General features: G+C 33.4%; 1 protein-coding gene across 1 annotated transcript in view; it reads right to left on the bottom strand.

Annotated features, from left to right (window-relative positions):
• Window positions 1–10,883: 10,883 nt before the first annotated feature.
• Window positions 10,884–20,497, bottom strand: part of LOC150096364 (protein odr-4 homolog) — a 180,940-nt gene continuing 171,326 nt past the window's right edge. Inside the window, exon 11 of the mRNA XM_090409180.1 lies at window positions 10,884–17,840. Within this exon, the coding sequence (XP_090265306.1) occupies window positions 17,767–17,840 (74 nt within the window). The 3' untranslated portion in view covers window positions 10,884–17,766. The remainder of the gene's footprint in view (window positions 17,841–20,497) is intronic.

Raw genomic sequence — 20,497 nt, 5'->3', positions numbered from 1 at the left:
AAAATCATTCATATGTGGGATGCTGCTATGTGAAGTTTGGAAGACATTAATATAATCAATGGAACTTACAATGTAGAAATTTCACCTCTTGCACATAAAATTCATCATTATAAAATCCTAACTGTGCATTTTAATTCATCTCATGTAATTACAAACATTAATAACAGAAACCCAAGAACAGTAGTACTCACTCAATGGTTACTATATAAATGCAGTTATACTAATGTAGCACAAGTTCATGGCTAAATTTTAATAAAGTAATTTGTTAGATTTAATTAGATATCCAGCATAAAATTAAATTGTTTCATATTCATGCTATTAATGAATCATTACCTTATGTTAGCAATGTGATGTGAAAGTTAATATCTTCAGAACTGTTTTAAATGAGGATACATCAGAAAGTATCCACTGCATGTGAAACCATAAAAATGAAATTTTAATGTTTTTTTATTGAGGTATTTGACAACTAATGAAATGTTTTGCAACATTAGCTGTAGAACATGACTATGCCTGCTAATATGCACCAAAGAAAAAGTGCATGCAGTAAACTTATTTGATTTTTGAGGACTGAATAGCAGGGTGCAAAAGTCAACTGAAAACTTACAGCACAGTAGTACAATAATAAAATACTACCATCATAGTGTGCTGTAAGTTTTCATAATAATTAAACATTTGTCACTGATAAACAATTGCAGATTAGATTATCTTTTGGAATTTGTTGAGAATGTTTAAAAAAAAAAAAAGCCTGGATGACAAATGGAAGGTGAAGGACTAACGAATTGGCAAATAAACTGCAGATAATATTCTTGTTCATGATGAAGTAGGGTCTTACTATGCCACTTCATCATGAGCAAAAAAAAAAAAAAAAAAAAAACTCCAATCACAAACTTCAACGCTTAAATGATGGTCACACTTTTCTGGGATTTGAACATCACCAGGAAAGGAATGAATCAGCAAAGAATTCACATTATAATGCGATAACTTGAAGCCAGCAATGTGGAGTAAACGAGAACTGCTATCACAAGGTTTTGTGCTGCTGTATGTCTGCCCATTATTACGTTAATCCAGACATTACTGTTTGAGTGGTGTTCCTACTACAACATCTTAAAAGTGCTCTTAAAGGCAGTCATTCTGCCAGAAGTCAAGAGATAAAGAAGATGATGTATATATATGACTCACTGTCCAGTTGATTTTTTCCCCTAAGCATTAATGATTTTTACTGTAAAAATCAAGTATATTAATACATTCATGCTGGGATATGCTTCACATGTGTTACACATGTGATGGTAACTCGCTCAACTTGTACTATATTTCCTTCTGCTATGTGATGGCAGGTGGACACATTTTCATACATTCGACAATAAATGTGATATGCCAATTTCAAGTTTTTTTTGAGTAAAGTTTTTGTGCACAACTAATATTTGTGAACAGTCTTCATGGTAGAGAAAATATTTCAAAATTCATATTTCAAATTTATATATATATAGCAATTGCTTTTGAAAAACATTACACATGACATAAATGGATTGGTTTCTGCACCAAGCCAAGTATGTATAAATATCTATATTGTTTATATAAATAAACAATATAGAAATATCTATGATATTTCTATATTGTTATACCAATGTATACATTCTCTACAAAAACATCAAAAGAAAACAATGGAAATCATTACAATCAATATATAGAGTTGCACTTGCATTTATTTTATATCACTGTTTATGTAAATATGCTTTTCATTCTAATTTCTGTCCATTACAGTTATCAGAAATAAATCAAACATTGTATACAAAACCACAGTTGTTGTTCCTTGCATGCAATAAGATTCTTTATTTTTTTTTATAGCATTTCAGAAAAACTTTCAAAATTTTCTAATACATTTATCATATTTCAGTCTTAAGTAAGGCCACCAATGCTTCAGCAGGTTTGGAAATGCAGATTTTGCATAAAGCTTCACAATTTATTATACCTCAAGTGATTTCCAAAAATAAGGTAAGCCTCACCCATCTTTTAGTTTAGTCAGGCTTTTCTTGGAAATAAATTCTGAAAATTAGTCTTTTCTTTCTTGGAGTTAAAGCATAAAAGGAATAGATCTGAGATCACTGAAAATTCTTAGAAAAAAAAATTCCCTTACCTATAATTTTAATTATCTTTCAGAGTATTTTACTTATTTCTTATTAAGCAACATTTGCTTTGTTTTGCTTGCATCTGTGGCAGCAGTGGTTGTGTGTGTTAGGGGGTTTTACTCAATATATAGACTTTCTTTGCATTACAAATAAAAATTTCATCTTAGTGCATGAATATGAATCTTTCTATGTTTTAAAATAAAATAAAAAGGACCTGCAGCTGGTAGTCTCCAACACAATCTTACACATGCTGATTGAGCTCTTAGTGAGGAAATCAGTAAGTGTAACTTTATAATTTGATGTACTTGCCTCTCTATGTAGTCATTAATAAGCTAATAATACATACATATAAATTATTTATTACTGGTTAGTTATTTTTTACAAAACAAACTACTTCCCACTTTGGTTTCCTAAAGAAAGCCTTCATAAATGTGAACATGCATAACTAGAGTATATAGGATAACATGTAATTCATTTTGCTACCAGAGTGCCATAACTGTATATGATTGGAGCTGTCATAGGTTTTTTTTTTTTTTTTTTTTTTTTTAAAGTATTTTGCTAAATATAGGCTACTAGCCCCTAGTTGGTTTGATGATGTGTTTGCCATTTGACCCCATGAACAAGACATTTTGGATACTTTTGTCACTACCTAAACCACCAACACCATAAAATTCACTTCACAGTAGAAAAAAAATCTAATAACTATTTGCCTTTTCTTGATACAGTAGTCACCTGCCTTTTTCCATTTACAGAAAGCCAACACACACAGGAAGATATCTATATAAACAATCACATCATCATCCAGCCCAAGAGTACAATATTCTAAAATTAACTTATACAAGAGCCAGAGTGATTTCTTCTAATGATAAGCTCTTAACTTAACTCAGAACTTAAATATCTGCACCATACTGTACTGGCCAATGGCTACAATTCCTACAAACTAGATAAAATATTACATAGCCCTATTACTTCTCTTTCCTCTAACACACAAGAACAAAACATCACTAATACTATTCCCTATGTCAGAGGTACATCAGAAAAGATAGTCAAAGTACTAATAAAAACATGGCCTTTGCACCACATTCAAACTGCATATTAAATTAGCAGCTCCTCTCCACTCTCCTAAGGATAAACTCTAACCTCTAGCATATCCTGGAGTGTATGGAGTTCCTTGTGATGACAGTGCCTACTAAGGGCAGACAGGAAGATCTGTTAACATCTGCCTTGGAGAACATAAAAAATACAGATATTATTTCTGGAAAATTTTTCATGTTACTTCTCTAAATAAATATTAATTTTTATAGCTATTTTGCCTATTTTTGTTTAGAAGTACCCTTTTATGATGTCATTGACTTTTTACTCAATTTTTAGGGCATTACTGATGTTTTAAAGATATAGATATATGAAGAATATAAGGAATAATTTTGGACATACCTTTGTAGGATGTTCCTGGTTGTCATCTTAATTGAGTGGCATCAAGCATATGGCAATATTACTAAAGTATGACTGAAAGGAAGGAGGGGGTTGGAAATGTGGAGATAGGGAGAATTGCAAATAAGACACAAGGTATGTGAAATTTAAACCCTGGGGATTTAAAGGTGGGGAGCTAAATTCTTTGGGAAGAAGGTGAAAGAGAAATTTTTTTGGGAAAGGAGAAGGATAGAATATGATGAAACAAGATTAGGGATGGGAGTAGTGGGATGTGAGCTGTTTCAATTGCATGTTATATTTTGAGCTCATGGTAAAAGTGGAAGCTATGTCATGTTGGCTTGGTGTTTTTGTTTTGGGTCTATCTGTGTTGTTTTGTATTGGTTGGACTCGTGACGTAATTTTTATGTTTTAGAGCTTCCAACTCTTGGAGATTACATACGGGCAGTGAACGTTTATTGAGTTTTTGTCACATTTTATGGCTATTGTTTCCGATATTCTAAGCATTGTTTCGTTTTCCTCTATGTCTACTTACGGCTTTTGTTGATTTGCAGGGCATACATCTGTTCAAGAGTGTGGACTGCTCTTTCTGTTTTTCCTGTATTTTGTAAAAATAGCCATAAAAATTAGTACAAAAAAAGTACATTCGCTACCATTATTATGGCAAGTCAGTACTGGCAGACCATGCTTTGGACATCTCTTCACACAGGATTAGATGGAGGAAAACCAATGTGCTATTCAGAAGTTGTTAATCAGAAAGATTATTTTTAGTCAGCCATGCCTATGAAAAATTCTCCTAACCTGAACAAGTATGGTTGCATTAATTGGTCAAAAATTTGGGAGACTATTATCTTAAGATCAACTCCTACATAACTGTAATACTTTTTGCAACTTAGAGGGCACCAAATTAGGATTTTAGATTTCTTGTTCATTACAATTTGAATTATTTCACTTATTGTCGCTAATAAGTATGTATGTTTACAAATGCTAGGAGTATTCAAAACAAGGGGAATGAAACTGTAGTGCCTGACAGAGTTCACCTGCCCAAAAATGACTGCTGAAGATGATATTCTAACAGGAATGGAGATGCAGGGATATGTAGTCTTTTATGAACACAGACAAAGTAAAAAGGGAGTAGGAATGTTATTGATTCAAGAAATTCATTCTCTTTAGTACCTGTTGCTGTCTCTTCATTCTGGTCTATATTACCATAATTGAAATTGTCCATGATGATTACCCTTTTTATTAACCAGACTAATTTGTCTAAACGTTTCCTTCTCACTGCCGTCTCCATTATCAGGTCTATAGCAACACCATACTAAACATTTCATCCTGTCCACCTCCACTAGATGGACAAAACTTCTCTGCCCATCTAAGGCAGAGATGCAAGAAGCAAATATTGATTGTGGTTTTGAAGCAGTATGACGTGAAGTGAAGGTGGACAGGATGAAATGTTTAGTATGGTGTTGCTATAGGCATGGTAATGTAGAAGGTAGTGAAAAGGAAATGTTTAGACAAATTAATCTGTCTAATAAGAAAGGGTAATCATCATGAACAATTTCAATTATGGTAATATAGACCAGAATGAAGAGACAGCAACAGGAACCAAAGAGAATGAATTTCTCAAGTTTTTAAGGAGTACATAACAGTTCTTAAGCAGTATGTAACAGAAGCCACACATGGATTGAGGGTCTTGGATTTGATTATCTCATCAGAAGATACTGTTGTAAATGAAGTATCACATCTTCCTCCAATTGATGAAAGTGGCCATTAATTAATCACTTGAGTGGCAGCCAGCCATACCAGGACTTTTGTGAGTTACATGTTGAACTATAAGGTGAGTGATTAAGGCAAATTCAGGAGGCAACTTGCAGCAATATCATGGAATGAGAAATTTCATGGGAAGGAAATCAATCCTACTTAATCTCTGCTTGGGAAGTATTTGGCAGAGGCAGTGACTGAGTGTATTCCAAAGATCATGAGATTAAATAAGGTAGGTGTAAAATGGATGACTGAAGTGGTGAATCGTGCAATCTGGAAGAAAAAGGCATTGTGGAGGCAGCACAAGATGAGTGGAGATAATCGGTTACATGAGGAGCACAAAGAGCAAGGAAGGTTACACTTAGTAAGGATAGCTAAACTGCCATACGAGCAGCAGTTAGCAAATGACACTAAAAGAAATCCTAAGGAAATTTTTTGATATGTGGCCAGTAGAGGGAAGAATGATAAACACTGAGGAGGATATAGTAGAGGTGTTTAATAAGCAGTTCTTTAAAGTATTCCATCATTGTAACTGTAACATAATACAGAATTTGAGAGTAGTGGGAATGGGGGAGGAACCAATGATGGTGAGTGAGTAGAAGGTATATGAGGAATTGAGTCAACTTGATTTCAACAAGGTCATGAGACCTGATGGTATATTACCACATCTTGAATGTTCCAGAAAGTTAACAACAGCTTTAACTTACATTTTTAACATGAGTCTTAGATTATCCCAAGTTCCAAAGTGGAAAGATGGCAAAAATGTTCCACTTCATAAAGGGGTGATAAGACTAAGTCTTCAAATTATAGACCAATCTTTTTGTCCGGAGTTGTGGTCAAGGTGTTGGAGAAGATAGTGAGGACAAGTATTCAGAAATGGGTGGACAGCAGTAGAATTCTCTTTAATGGACAGCATGGGTTTGCTAATGAAAGATCACGTTTTAGCAATCTGCTTGCTTATTATAACAAGGTGATGAATACTTTGGACAAGGGGAGGATTTGTATACAGTTGTATGTTTAGATTTTGCAAAGGCTTTTGATAGATTACCACATGACAAACTAGTTAAGTTGGAAGATATAGGGTTGTATAGTAGATTAATGAATTGGATTGGAGATTGGCAGTCTGATAGTTATCAACAGGCTGTGTATGGGGAGGGGTGATATCACAGAAGAAGAAAGTCACTAGTGGCATGCCGTGCCACAAGGGTCGGGGCCATTATTGTTTATTTTGTATGTGAATGACATTGGAAAGGGCTTAAATGGTGATATACAGTTGTGTGCAAATGATGCAAAGTTGAGGAGAGTTATGAGAAGTAGAGCTGATGTAGCTTTGTTAGATGACCTAACTAGACTGTATGAATGGGAAAGTGTGTGGGAATTTCAGTTTAATGTTACAAAATGTAAGGCTTTAAAATTTGGGATGCAAAGTATAGTATTGGTGAGGATATTTCATAGGTGAATGATATGAAATATCTAGGAGGGGGGGGTGATGGATAGGGACAGTCAGATAAGGATCATGGACATGTTGCTAAAATTGTGAGGACAAACACCAAATTATGGGAATGATGCAGAGAACACTGATGTGTAGAAGCTTAGATGTTTTGATTCCATTGTACAAGACTTTGATCAGGCTGCATATGGATTACTGTACACAGATTTGGTTGCCAGGTTTTTCAAAAGGATGATGAGATGGTGAGGGTTTCAGAGTTCATTGACTAAGTTGATTTTGGTCTCTGGAATGTGGAATATGAGGAAAGATTGAGAGAATGCAAATTACAGAGCTTAGTGGATAGAAGGAAGAGGGGAGATATGATCAAGATGTATAAGTTGGTAAGGAGTAATTACCAGATTCACATGGATGAGATTTTTCATAGAATATCTGGAGATAGAGAGAGAACGAGAGGCCATCCCTGGAAGCTGTATAAGGAGGATATGAGCATGGAGGTAAGGAGTAGATTTCTTGCATGGAGAGTGGTAGGTGAATGGAATGCATTGCCTGAGAGTGTGGCGAGTGCAGGGACAGTGAATGCATTTAAGTCAAAGTATAATAAGCTGTGCATGTGAGAATGGGACCTCCCACGATGAGTCTCTTGACTCTATGGGGGTCTTTCGATAATAATATATTGGAAATATAAGTTTAATTTTATACAATGTTAATAACATTCCTACAAAAATCACAGAATAACATATTTTAATATTTCAGATACAATATTAAAATATCAAAATTATACTTAATGACTGAGAATAGTCTCTGATTAAAAACTCCTCAACTATTCATCTCACTACATCACTATATGGCACTACAGTCTCAAAGATATGAGGCTGTAGTGCCATATATCTATATCCTACTTCTTAAATGGCATATGTTGGGAGTGATGTTCGACTGCATTAGATTATATATATATTTTTAAAACAGATTTAATGGATTAAAGATTAAAAGAAAGGTTTGGACTTATAAAATTTAATTCATTCATTTATTTGATATGAACAGACCTTAAGATCTATAATACTCAAATTTTTGTATTATATTTTATAAAACATGCTGGTGTATTCACATTCAATTTATATTGGAAGTTACTTTAGTATGACAAGTCTTCATTCAGTATGATAGCATACTAGAAGTGGAAGATGTATAATAAGCATGAACTTCCAACAATTTACTGCTGCAGAAGTTTCAAGCAGAAAAAAAATTAAAAGGCATGAAGAGAGAGAGAGAGAGAGAGAAAAGAATGAAAGAAACAAATGGCACAAAATATGTGGATCAATGTTTAAGGCACTAGTTTTAGATCTTGAAGGCTGGGATGTCAGAATACTATATGGTTTTTCAAAACAGCAAAATATCACAAAGTAATGTCTTCTTACTGCATATATTCACTAGTCACTTGTTTTATAGACAAAATTCCCTTTCACCTTCCTATCCAGGAGAACCTTTAATGAGCTTGTATGTAGAAACCTAATCTCAAATTTTACTATGTTACAGAGCATATCAAGCAGTGTTCTCAGGTATAATATTAAGATGTGTGTGCGCACACGCATACCAACACACAAAAAAACAACAAAAACTTGATAACTATATGTGTTATTGTGTCAGGCTATATTTGGATATCTAAAGTAAAAAAAAATCTAATAGCAACATAAAAAAATGTAATGATATAGTTGTTGAGCTATTTAATTATGTTCTTTATTATAGTGTTTCATCCTGGTACTACAGGCTTCATTCCTAGAAGGAAAATGATTGGCGAAGTGTTAGGAAGTGAATGAAAAGGATGTATTCTGATTACTGAGTACTGGTAAGAATTCATACACGGAATTGGGCAGATGAGGGTAATATTATTTATGAATGCCAGCATGGATTTGTTAAAGAGGTGCTCTTGTTTTAGTAATTTGATTACCTTTTACAACAGAGTAACAAGAGCATGGATGAGGATAAGGCATACACTGTCATTTTTTTTGGATTTTTTCAAGGCATTTGACAGGGTGCCACATGACAAATTGATTTTTATGTTGCATCGTATGAGTTTGGATATCAGGTTAGATTGGTGATAGGCTCTCTGATAGATATCAGAAAGTTGTATATGGAGCAGTGTGAGACCTGGGACTGGGACCATTACCATTCAATCTTCATGTCAATGATATTGTCACAGGACTACAGGGAGATGTTCAGTTGTTTGCAGATTATGTAAAGCTTGGGAGGGTTATTAGTAATAGTGCTGATATTTTGGCTCTTCAAGAGGATTTAAATAAGCTGGAAGGGTGGACAGTTGAATGGGAATGTCAGTTTAATTCAACTAAATGTAAGGCTTTAAAATTTGGGATCCACAGATGGGATGCTTCATACTCACTTGGAGTTATACTGGAAGTGGAGGAAGTATTGCAAAGGTTGTGAAGACATCTTAGGGAATTGCACCAATATTCTCCTCAATGTTGAGGAGAACATTGACCAGGAGAGATAAAAGCATGCAGGTCCCATTATATAAAGCTTTGATCAGACAATACCTGGATTTTTGTGCTCATATCTGGTCACTGGGATTTGAAGTAACCTTGGAGAAGGTATAGTGACAGATAACAAAAATGATATCTGGACTGTACAACTTTTATTATGAGGATACACAGAGAGCAAGCAGACTGCAGAGTTTGATGGATAGAAGGCAAAAGGGAGGGATAAGATTGAGACATTTAAGCTGTTGAAGGGTTATTACATTAACATTGAGATTTTTCATATGGTAGAACATGGGAAAAGAGCAAGAACAAGGGGGCCATCCCTGGAAGTTTCAAAAGAAGGTAAGAGTAAAAGGATAGGTAAGTTTTTTGTATGGAGAGTGATAGGTGCATGGAATGCATTGCCTGAGAGGGTGGTGAAACTTGCAGACTGAGGATGAGTTTAATGGATGGTATGATAGACTCTGTGCTGACCTCCATGAAGATCAGGAAAATAATAATATTAATAATAATGCATGTGGCAAAATATTACGTATATTATTATTATACAGATATTTCTATGGAGGTCAGAACTCATCATGGAACACTGTTATTTCTTAGACATAACATTGCTGTGGCAAAGAGAAAAACTTGAACAATGAATATATCATCGAAAAATAATAAACCATTAATAGCTATATGAAAGATAAAAAGAGATGCACAATTAGTGAGTAACATACTACAAACCAGAATAACAAAAACAAAAATTAGCTTAACTCTAGAGTCATAATTACAACAAAAATTACAATGTTTACTAATGACTCTAATTATTTTTTCTTTCAATTTATCACTCTGTGTGTGTGTGTGTATGTGATTGAGTGAGTTAAATTTCTAATCTACCAGCTGCATTTACTTATTGTGCAGAAAGTTGTTTTGTAAGACTCAGCAACACTGATTCCGGTGTTCTGCAAAATATCAATAATTATATTTATAAATGGTTATCATCATTTTATGTTTACCAGTTTTATCTTATTATTCTTTCTATAACTGTCAGAAACAATATAATACAAACCCAGAAAATATGGAGATGTCAAAAAAATAAATAAGTACAAAATTATTAATAACAATTTAGTATGAATATATACTTGAAATTAAAATAAGTGGATTTTTTACTTTTTATTTATGCAAAAAATTTGCATAAATAAAACTTCTGTAGTAGTTATGAAAAGTATTTATTATTAACATCCTAAAGAAAACTTACTACCTGATGGTTAAAGTCATCAGAGATAAAATTACAACTGGAGATCAAAAGAAAAGAGACACAAGTAAAAAATATTTTATTTTATAAAACGATATATGTAAAAAAAAAAGAATATGTTATACACTACATATTATATGATTTTTGTAGTCTTAAACTTTTCATGTTATTTTTAAAATTCTTTGTATTAATTTTGTCATAACAGTAGCCTGCATTTCTTTTCAAATTCTTTCTCAGTCACTATTCAACTATAGTTATAATTATTTTCTAACTGCAATTGATTAGAAGTTGAAAAATAATTAATTATATCTTTTTATGAGCATGAATAAGGTATTTTTAGCCTAACAAATCGCATGTTATGTATCACGAAAAGAAATGACAACTTGGAATGTTAAGTACAATGGGTACATATGTTTAATGGAATGAACTTAGTTCCAGTTAGGACTCACAATGGATATACACTCTATACTTAGTTTATGTTACAGCCTCAGGTATGAAGATATTATGTTAGTATCATTCTTACAGATCTGTTATGAATGAATGGATTTTGGGATATCCAATTAAAAAATATCATTCATAGATTAGTTTCATACTAACAAATTTAGAATTTATGATATAGAAGATTACTAAAATGTTTTTTTCCTTCTATTTATATATGATTTAATGATGTTTGCTTGTATATTCCACTTACAAAAAGTCAGGCACTAATCTGGACTAACAAAATACTACTCTTCTACATCACTCCTACTTTCATGAAGTAAAAAAAAAAATGTTATTTATATTTACACAATCTTTTATATTTAATCTGTATTATACTTCTTAACTGTTATTTCCTTCAGAACAATCAGCCTAATACAATAAATACAGTTTAAACCAAGCGCATGAAATGAAAAGCTAATATGGACACAAAATAGATCAACCAATTAAATGCTTATGTGCAATTAAAATTTGAAAAAAAAAAAAAAAAAATGAAGTTTATGGAAAACAAAGTGCCAGGAATAGGGTTTGGAATTACTCTGAGGAATTCACATTACTCAGAGTAATGTCCAAATACATATGTAAAAGACATTTAACTAAATGCATTAAGAGGGCATTCATTTTATGTAAGTCTTTTTTTTTTTTTTAATTTTAAAAAAAGGGCCTTATTTTTGCACTGTAATCTTAACATGTGCCTCTAAAGCCATCAACAGCAATGTGAACTCTGGGTGACAAAAAACCTGCCTGTCTAGTACATTACTATTTAAAAGACTTTTTAGTTGAAAGTGAGCCACTTGTTTTATATGGAAGTGGCAAGGATACTTTTTGCTCTTGCAAAGATAAATGGCTAAGAATGAATGAGTTATTCAAATTTATAAAGATGAGATGGTGTGTTCAGATTATGCCAAAGCAAACAGACTATGAAGCGAATGGTCTACAAAATGCACATGTTCTCTGACCATATATGTCATGAGGAATGAAACACTCATGTCTCAAGATTCTAGGAAGGAAGCCTCTGCTAATCTGTAGTTAAGTAAGTCAGCCAGTATGCATTAAGAAATTTACTCAAAAAGCACTTATGTTTCTCACAAGACAGGAATTAAATACAGGTCTCTTGACCAAAGGGGAATCATGTTATTGAATGCACTTTGGAGGCATGAAAACAGAATGGGATGCACATCACTTATGCATTTAGAAGTAATCTATGAATACTACATTTACCTTCTGTCAAATTGTAGATGCTGCACAGCATGGATGTATTCTATTTCTGAAAGCTTGCATTTTAAGAAATGCATGCATGCATACATACATACATACATACATACATACATACACACACACACACACACACACACACATATATATATGATATAACGGATTTACTTAGCTGAGAGACATATTTTTTTAAAAAATATTAAATGACTGAAAGCCGAGAGATAAAAGTAAAAATACTATTTTAATTAAGTAGACTGCATAGTGATGTTTCCTCCCTGGTGCAGGACACCAGATTGCACAGAGGATTTGAAATTGGAAGTGATGATCACTATTTAGTCTATAGCAGGATAAAATTGAATTTCATATTGAAAAGAATAACATGTAAGAAAGTTTTAAAGCGAATAAAAGTTGAGCAGCTCTCAGATGTGAACTATAGACTAAAATACACAAAGATTATTGAAAAAAAAATGAAATAGTTTGAGAACAGGAACCAAACCTTGGATATTTAGTGGCAAGCCTTGAAGAAAACCCTGACTGATTCAGCCAGAGAGGCATGTGGTGAGGTTGTCTGCAAGAATAGAAAAATCAGAGCTCCATGGTGGACACAGGAAGTTAAAGAGGCAGTGAAGGAAAAGAAGAAAGTTCTTAGAGAATACAGAGACAAATGTAAGAAAGCTAAACACTGTGTAAAACTAGTTAAACAAAAGTCATGGGAGGACTTTGGCAAGAACATAGAAAATAAATATGAAGAAGGTGGAAAGATATTCTGGAGGTTTGTTGAAGAAGCTTAGAAATGGTGGAAAGAGTGCTGTAAAAGGAGTTAGATATGATAAAGGTGACATGAAAACACGAGAAAAAGATATCCTTGAAGTATGGAGTAATTACTATGAAAAATTGCTAAATGAAACAAGCAGTGATAGCACAGTGGTAAAAAAACACTTAACAGGCATACGGTCAGGAATACATATCCGTACTTGAAGTAGAAAAAGCCATCAAAGGCTTGAAATGTGGAAAGGCAGCAGGAGTAGATGATATTCGACCAGAAATGCTGAAATATAGTGGTATAAAAGTCTTACAGTGGCTGCACTGCATAGTTCAGAAAGCCTGGAGAGAGGGACGAATTCCTGATGATTGGAGTATAGCTCTAATAGTACCCATATATAAAAAGGGAAATAAAACTGAATGTGAGAATTATAGAGGTATTTCCTTACTGAGCGTTCCTAGCAAGATCTATGCAAGTATACTTGAGAAACGGTTGAGAAGAATTGCAGAAGAAAAGCTTGGTGAAGAACAAGCTGGATCCAGGCCAAATAGGGGCTGTCAGATCAGATCTTTACTTTACGACAAATAGTTGAGAAAGCATGGGAATATAACAAAGATCTGTATTTAAGTTTTGTCGATCTGGAAAAGGCACATAACATGGTGCCAAGAGAGAAGCTATTCAAAATGCTACAGTTGTATGGTGTCAGTGGATCATTATATCAAGCAATACTTAGTCTTCATTTGAGTTGTACGTCAGTAGTTAGAATTGAAGGAAGTACAGGAAGATGGTTTAATGTTAAATCTGGTGTGAGACAAGGATGTACATTATCCCCCTCTGTTATTCATTATCTATATGGATCATATTATGAAGGAAAGTGGTATTAAACATGATATCAGAACTGGAGATGTTAATGTCAGCTCTTTGCTTTATGCGGACGATATTATACTTCTAAATAAATCCGCTACAAGTTTGCAAGATTCCCTGACTAAACTGAATAACTGTTATAATAGATATGGTATAAAGGTCGGCATTAAAAAGACAAAGACAATGATAATAGGTGAAATTGTTGAAAATGTCAACTGCGTTGTGAACGGGGAACCTGTGGTACAAGTAAACCATTTCAGCTGCTTAGGCACGATTTTTAGTGAAGATGGTAAATTAAATATGGAAATAGACAACAGAATCAACAAAGCTGGTATGGTAGGAAGTCAATTGAATAAATTCATATGGAATAAGAGAGAAATTAGTTCGGAATACTAAATTAGCTGTATACAAGACAGTGTTCAAACCAGTTTTAACTTATGGATCTGAGAGCTGGGTCTGAAGTAAAACACTTGACCAAAGACTAGAGACCGCAGATATGAGAGTCCTGAGAAAGATTAGAGGTGTGAACAGATGGCATCAATGGCAATATCATATTAAAAACGAGGATATCAGGAAAAAACTTGACATTGTCAGCATCCAGGAATGTGTTAGGAGAGCTAATCTGAGGTGGTATGGTCAATTAAACAGAATGGGCAAGGAAAGATAAGCAAAACAAGTGTTCTCTGCCAGGTTGGCAGCAAAATGACAGAGGAAGACCAAGATATAGGTGGATTGATATGGTACAAAGTGCCGTAAACGATAGAAATATAAGATCTGATAATGTTTGAGTCTTGACAAGTAATAGACTGATTTGGAGGAAAATTGTAGATAGGAGTTAGTAATGACATAAATTTTTCATGTACTACTATTATATCCTGTACACCCCTTGAGAGTACATGTCAGGAATTTGATGATGAGGAGATATCTCCATGCACAGTCCCATCACTATCCACCTCAAAAACTTGGTATAAAGATGTGCAAAAAAATAAGAGAACACAAATCAGGTCGAGCATACCATACAACTTCCACTGGCCATAATGTACTCTGGCAAAAAGAAATATGTCTTACTTTGAAAAAAATTGTTATATAAGGAAATTTAAAGAAGTTGCAAATATGCTTATAATTCCAATGCAATGCAACAAAAACCAGGGCCTAATACTACACCAAGTTTGGTCAGCATTGATAAAAAATATACCCAAGTCAGACCATGGACAATGTGAACATGAAAAACAGAACGTGACAGCATCCAGTATTGTTCAAACGTAGCATTGCACTGAATCTACATTTGGATATTCAATTTAATTAACAGTTAGACGGCCACAACTGCGTAGAATGAACTATTTTGAATAATTTCTCATTTCTTGTGTTTAAACTTTTAGTTACCTTTGACCCCAGAAGATGTCAGTCAAACGACTTACGAAACTTGTCGGGTTTGTTTTTTTATTGTCATTTAGCTTGATAAATATTACATGTGATCCAATTACTGGAATCTTTCTTATAAACTTGGTATTATCTCTATGCTAGGCAAACGTGTTCTCTCACTCTTCTGTGAAGAAGAAGATATTAACAAAGAACTTCAATTTCTTCTTACAACCTTTCAGCAAAACAGTTATTCAAAACAAATATTTAATAAATTACTTTTTAATCCATCTCCTCACCATACTGAAGATAGAAATAGTGAAAAGGGCAACATAATCCCTATCATATATTGCTGGCCTGGTTGGCCGAGTGGTTAGCGTATCCGCTCTCCAGCCAAAAGGCTGTGGGCTTGAATCCTGCTGTGGGCATGGATGTTTGTGATGTCTGTGGAAAATGCAAGTGGTGGTGGTAGATGACAGATGGTGTTGGTGTAGTGGCAGTTAGTTGTAGTTGAGTGGTAGAAGCAGAGAGCTGCAGAGTAGGTGTCCCCTCGGAGGTGTCATGTAATAATATAATAATAATATATTGATTCCATTTTGCCAAAATTAGTCAAAGTTCTTAAAAAATATAACATCTGGACTTCTTTCACTCCTCTTTTGAAACTCCATTCTTTGCTCAGTAGGCCAAAACTAAAACATCACAGTCTGAAATATTCTGCCGTTTATCAAATTTGGTGCAACTACAATAAGCCTTATTTTGGCCAGATGGAAAAATCCCTTGAATTACATCTTGAGGAACATAAATGAGACATCACATATTGCAGAACCAGAGCTAGTGCTCTGTTGAACCACGTCCTGAATTCTGCTGACACTAATGGAAAACTTTATTCATCCAGTCTTATGGGACAAATCTGAAAACATCTTTCGATGCTATGATGAACTGGAAAGAAGAATTGTAGAATCCAAAGAAATCGTCCTCAATCAAGTACATCTGAATACTAACCTCAGCTATAACCTCTCAGACTGCCATTGAGCTGTTAGTCAACTTTGGCATTCACAAGATGTTGAATACATTGCACACACTTAACAATGAAGAGATACGCAGAACAGCTTCAAATGTTAATATGCTAACACTTTAATGTATAGTTTTTTGATCTTTCACAATTTTTGTTGGTTGTTTCCTCTTGTTATGCACCCAAAGAAGTCTTCTATGAAGATGAAATTAATCATGCAATCTACTCAATTAAAATAGAATTTTTACTTTTATCTCTTGGCTTTCAGTCATTTAATCTTTAAAAACGATATATATATGGTTTTGATCACCACTTTTTGGTATTTTGTTATAGCAGTGTTGGCTACTATTAGAACTAAATGTATATAAAAAGTTTACTTTTTCTTTGGAGAAAATTTTTTTTTTAGTAATCAATAGTACAAACATTTGATCAACATAATTATAAACTTTTTACATTTTTGTGTCTTTATTTTCCTATAAAAGAATTCTAGTTAAAGTTTTCTGAATAAATTAATGATGCATAATCTATGTTTGGTAATTGTGATTTCAAAGTAAACAAATAAGTAACTCTTTATTATAACATACACAAGTGACAAGCCAATATGCACAGATACAGAAAGGAATGGGAAATTTTATCACAAATGCAGGAATGAAAGTATAATGGAAAAGTAATTTTTTTAGCAAAAGTTATTCCTTGGATACTTTGAGTATAAATAATATATCTGGTACACACTAAGAATTAAAGTCTATGTTAAGAAAGCAGAGTAATTTTAATAATTATTTTCCTTATATAATTCACTATTTTTACTGAAAAGATCTTTCCAGCTGCTAATTTCATTTTTTTTTTTTTTTTTTTTTTTTTGTGAATATTGAGTTGCCACTGTTATTTTTATTTTCTAACTCTCATGAAAATACATAACATGCTCTAATGTCCAAACACACACAACATGTTCTTTAAAATAAGAACTTGTAAAAAAAAATTAAAAAATAAAGAAATGTTAATTTAATGGAACTTGGGTTTTCTTCTCTTTTAAGAAGTTTCAATTCTCACTGTTACATTTAAAAGTGAGCCTTCAGTGGCATTTCAGTAACAACAGAAACCAAAAAGATGCCACTTGAGTTATTATACAGATGAAATTTCATTATTTAAATCCTGAATCTTACAAATGAAACTGGATATGTTTCAACTGTAGTATTCACTAAACAAACTAATTGGATTTTAATTTATACATCTTTATGTATATATGTGACCATGTGAAGTCCATTTTCATCTGTGAAACATCTATATCTTTGTCATATAAATAATACTAAAGTAACACCATAAATAAAGTTTAGTTATATATAGTAGGAAGAATATCCACTTCTACAGTTTACTATATACATTTCGATTCAATGTTTCATTTTTCTTTTTTTTTTGATATTTGCATAATAATGGGAGGAATTTATGTACTTTATTGACATACTTTATTCCGAAAAGGAAAATAAATCAGGCACCAGATTGAATTATACATAAAACCTTACAAAAATCAAAGTTTTTGAAAGGCAAACCTTAAATTATTCTAAAATGTCTCCTATATCTTTGTTTCTCAGCTGTCTTGAAGTAATAGGAGATAAGAAAGGCCTGCAGCCACAGCTGCTACTGCTGCACTTGCCACTGGAACTGTAAGATTGTTATTTTTAAAGGCAATTTTATTTAATATGTAAAAATAAAATGGTTCTTTTTTATTAATTTGTTTACAATTAAATTTTTATTCAAGTGCAGAGATTCTACATCAAAACTGTAAACACTTAAAGAAACATTATAATAATATAAATTAGCTTCATATATAAACTTATTAGCATAACTGGCATTTGGATGACAAAAGTGAAAGAACACACAAGTTAAGAAAACTAAGCTACAAATTCTTTAGAGTGAACTGCAAGGCAGCCTATGTCACATGCATCTACTATTATACATTAAACCCAAGACTTCTCTAGAATATATTGGTACAAATTTATAAAATTTGATTTGGCAAAAATTTCTTTTGCAGTATGACATAGATGGAAATTTCGGCTACTCCATTGTAGAGGATTAATAGATACAATTCTGGGATAATTCTACAGATTATTCACCTTATTGCTTTTTTATTTTCTTATTTACAGTGCTCATGTATGAATCCTTAAGTTATATCATGATATTTTTTTAAAACTTTTTTAAAAAAAATGATGAGTTGAGTCCTATTTTTGAAATATAATTTTAACTACTAGACATTGAAAGTTTTGACACTTGGTTATACTATAAATTAAAGATGCCAAGAAATTATATTTTTGGTTTAATCCTTTATCCAAGTATAAGTAAACAAAGGTTGAGCATGAAATAACTTCATGACTGGGCAACTCGTATACAGAGATTATGGGATACTATGGCAAGTGATCGAAGTCATTAGTCTCTATATACGAGTTGTCCAGTTATGAACTTATTTCATGCACAAACTTTGTTTGCTTACACTTGGATAAAGGATTAAACCAATAATATAATTTCTTGGCATCTATAATTTTAACTACTGCATATAACGCATTACAAAAGCAGATTTAAAGACTGTCTTCCCTTTGTGATAGCCTTCTATAAATAGAAACCTTTTAAGATTAATAGGTTTGTGGATTGTAAAATATGGCTGACAGGCATTAAAGAGGGAAGTTTTTTTTTTTTTTTTTTATAATAATGTATTTCCACTCAGGAAAGTTGGTAATCTATTGTATGGTTAGTACCCCAAGTGGTATGAGAGGCAGATGATCCTGGAACACTTCACTAGAGACCAAAGATGAAACTTTTTCAGACCACTTCAGGCTTCCAATAAACTGGATGCAGTCTCATGTCAGAAATTGTGAATGCTAAAGGCATTCACAAACAACCATTCCACAATTTTGAATTTAGTCTGATGGGTGGAGAGTGGCAATGTTATTTGCTGGACTAAGGCTAGCTAACTTAGCCATGATAGGCCATTGAACCTAACATGTTAAGGAGAAGAAAAAAAAATGCATGAGTATAAAATATTATAGAAATACAGATGTTGACAATGAAATGTAGAATAATTTCTATTAACTTCTGCAGCCTGTTTTGTTATGTAGTATCACTGCAGTACCTACTTGTAATTGTTGGAATAGTTGAGATCCAACATACTGCAGGATCTGATTAAAGATTTTAAGATTAGGGATTTCTATACATTTTTTTCTAAAATGTATAGAAATCCCTAATCAAATCTTGCAGTACTTGAGATCTCAACTATTCCAACAATCACTGGCAGGCAATATAAGGCATGGAAACACATATAACATATGCAAGAACAGAAGTCATTTGGTTGCCAGGATTTCTTGGGAATGTGGAGATGTTGGAAAGGATTCAGAGATGAGAGACTAAAATGGTGAATGGCACATTTTTTTTTTTTTTTTTTTTTGGGCCCATATACGAGAGGTTGGCTGGTCAACCTATAGTACATTAGTACCGTATACAGGTAGTGTAGTGGGTTGGGAAAGGAGAAACTTGTTGCCTGTATGTTGTATTCCTTGGGAAATACGTCAGGGGGGGAAGACTATACTGCAGTAGCAGGGATGAAGGAGGAGGGGAAAAAACTTGTTCTGTGGGTTTCAAGGTGTACTCTGAAAGGATGTTGGGCGACAGCTGTACGTGTTTCAATGGGCTTAGTACAGAGTGGGGGAATTATTGATGCTATTTTGGATGAACATTTTCCATGGAAATATTTATAGGATATACAAATCGCAGAGACCAAGCATCTATGTGAAAGTGAGGGGAGTGAGTTGGTGAGAGATGGGTCATTTATCAATCTAATTGCTCTCCTCTGTATTGAGTCAAGCATTTTGAGGGAGCTTTTAGGAGCCCCATTGCAAATGTGAGAGCAGTATTCGATAACTGAGCAGATTTGTGATTGTATAATGTTAACAGCTGTTTAGAAGTGAAGTAGCATCTTGAGCAAAAGAGAAAACCTAGTTTTTTGGAAACTGAGGATAGTTGTGATGTGTTTATGTCAGGGTAATTCCGAGAAGAGAGATCTCATCTTGTCTGGGAATTTGAGTGTTACCAAAAACAATGTTGGTGGAAAATGGTTCTTTTTGTGAGAAATAAGACAGAATTGGGTTTTACTAGCATTGAAGTTGACGAGGTTATCTGACCCCCATTGGAGGATGGCTTGGAGGTTAGAATTAAGGGCAGTGGTGGTTGATGTTCTGTGGGCTGAAGTGGGTTGTGTAGAGCAGGGTTTGTCAAATGAGAGGGAGGAGTGTAATGTGCTGTCGTTTGCAAAACTGTATTGGGTAGAGGTC

The sequence above is a fragment of the Typopeltis vanoorti genome, chromosome 19 (assembly GCF_054136105.1).
Source record: "Typopeltis vanoorti isolate ZY-2024b chromosome 19, IOZ_Tvanoo_1.0, whole genome shotgun sequence".
NCBI classification, from domain to species: domain Eukaryota; kingdom Metazoa; phylum Arthropoda; class Arachnida; order Uropygi; family Thelyphonidae; genus Typopeltis; species Typopeltis vanoorti.
This window is presented reverse-complemented; position numbering and strand designations above follow the sequence as displayed.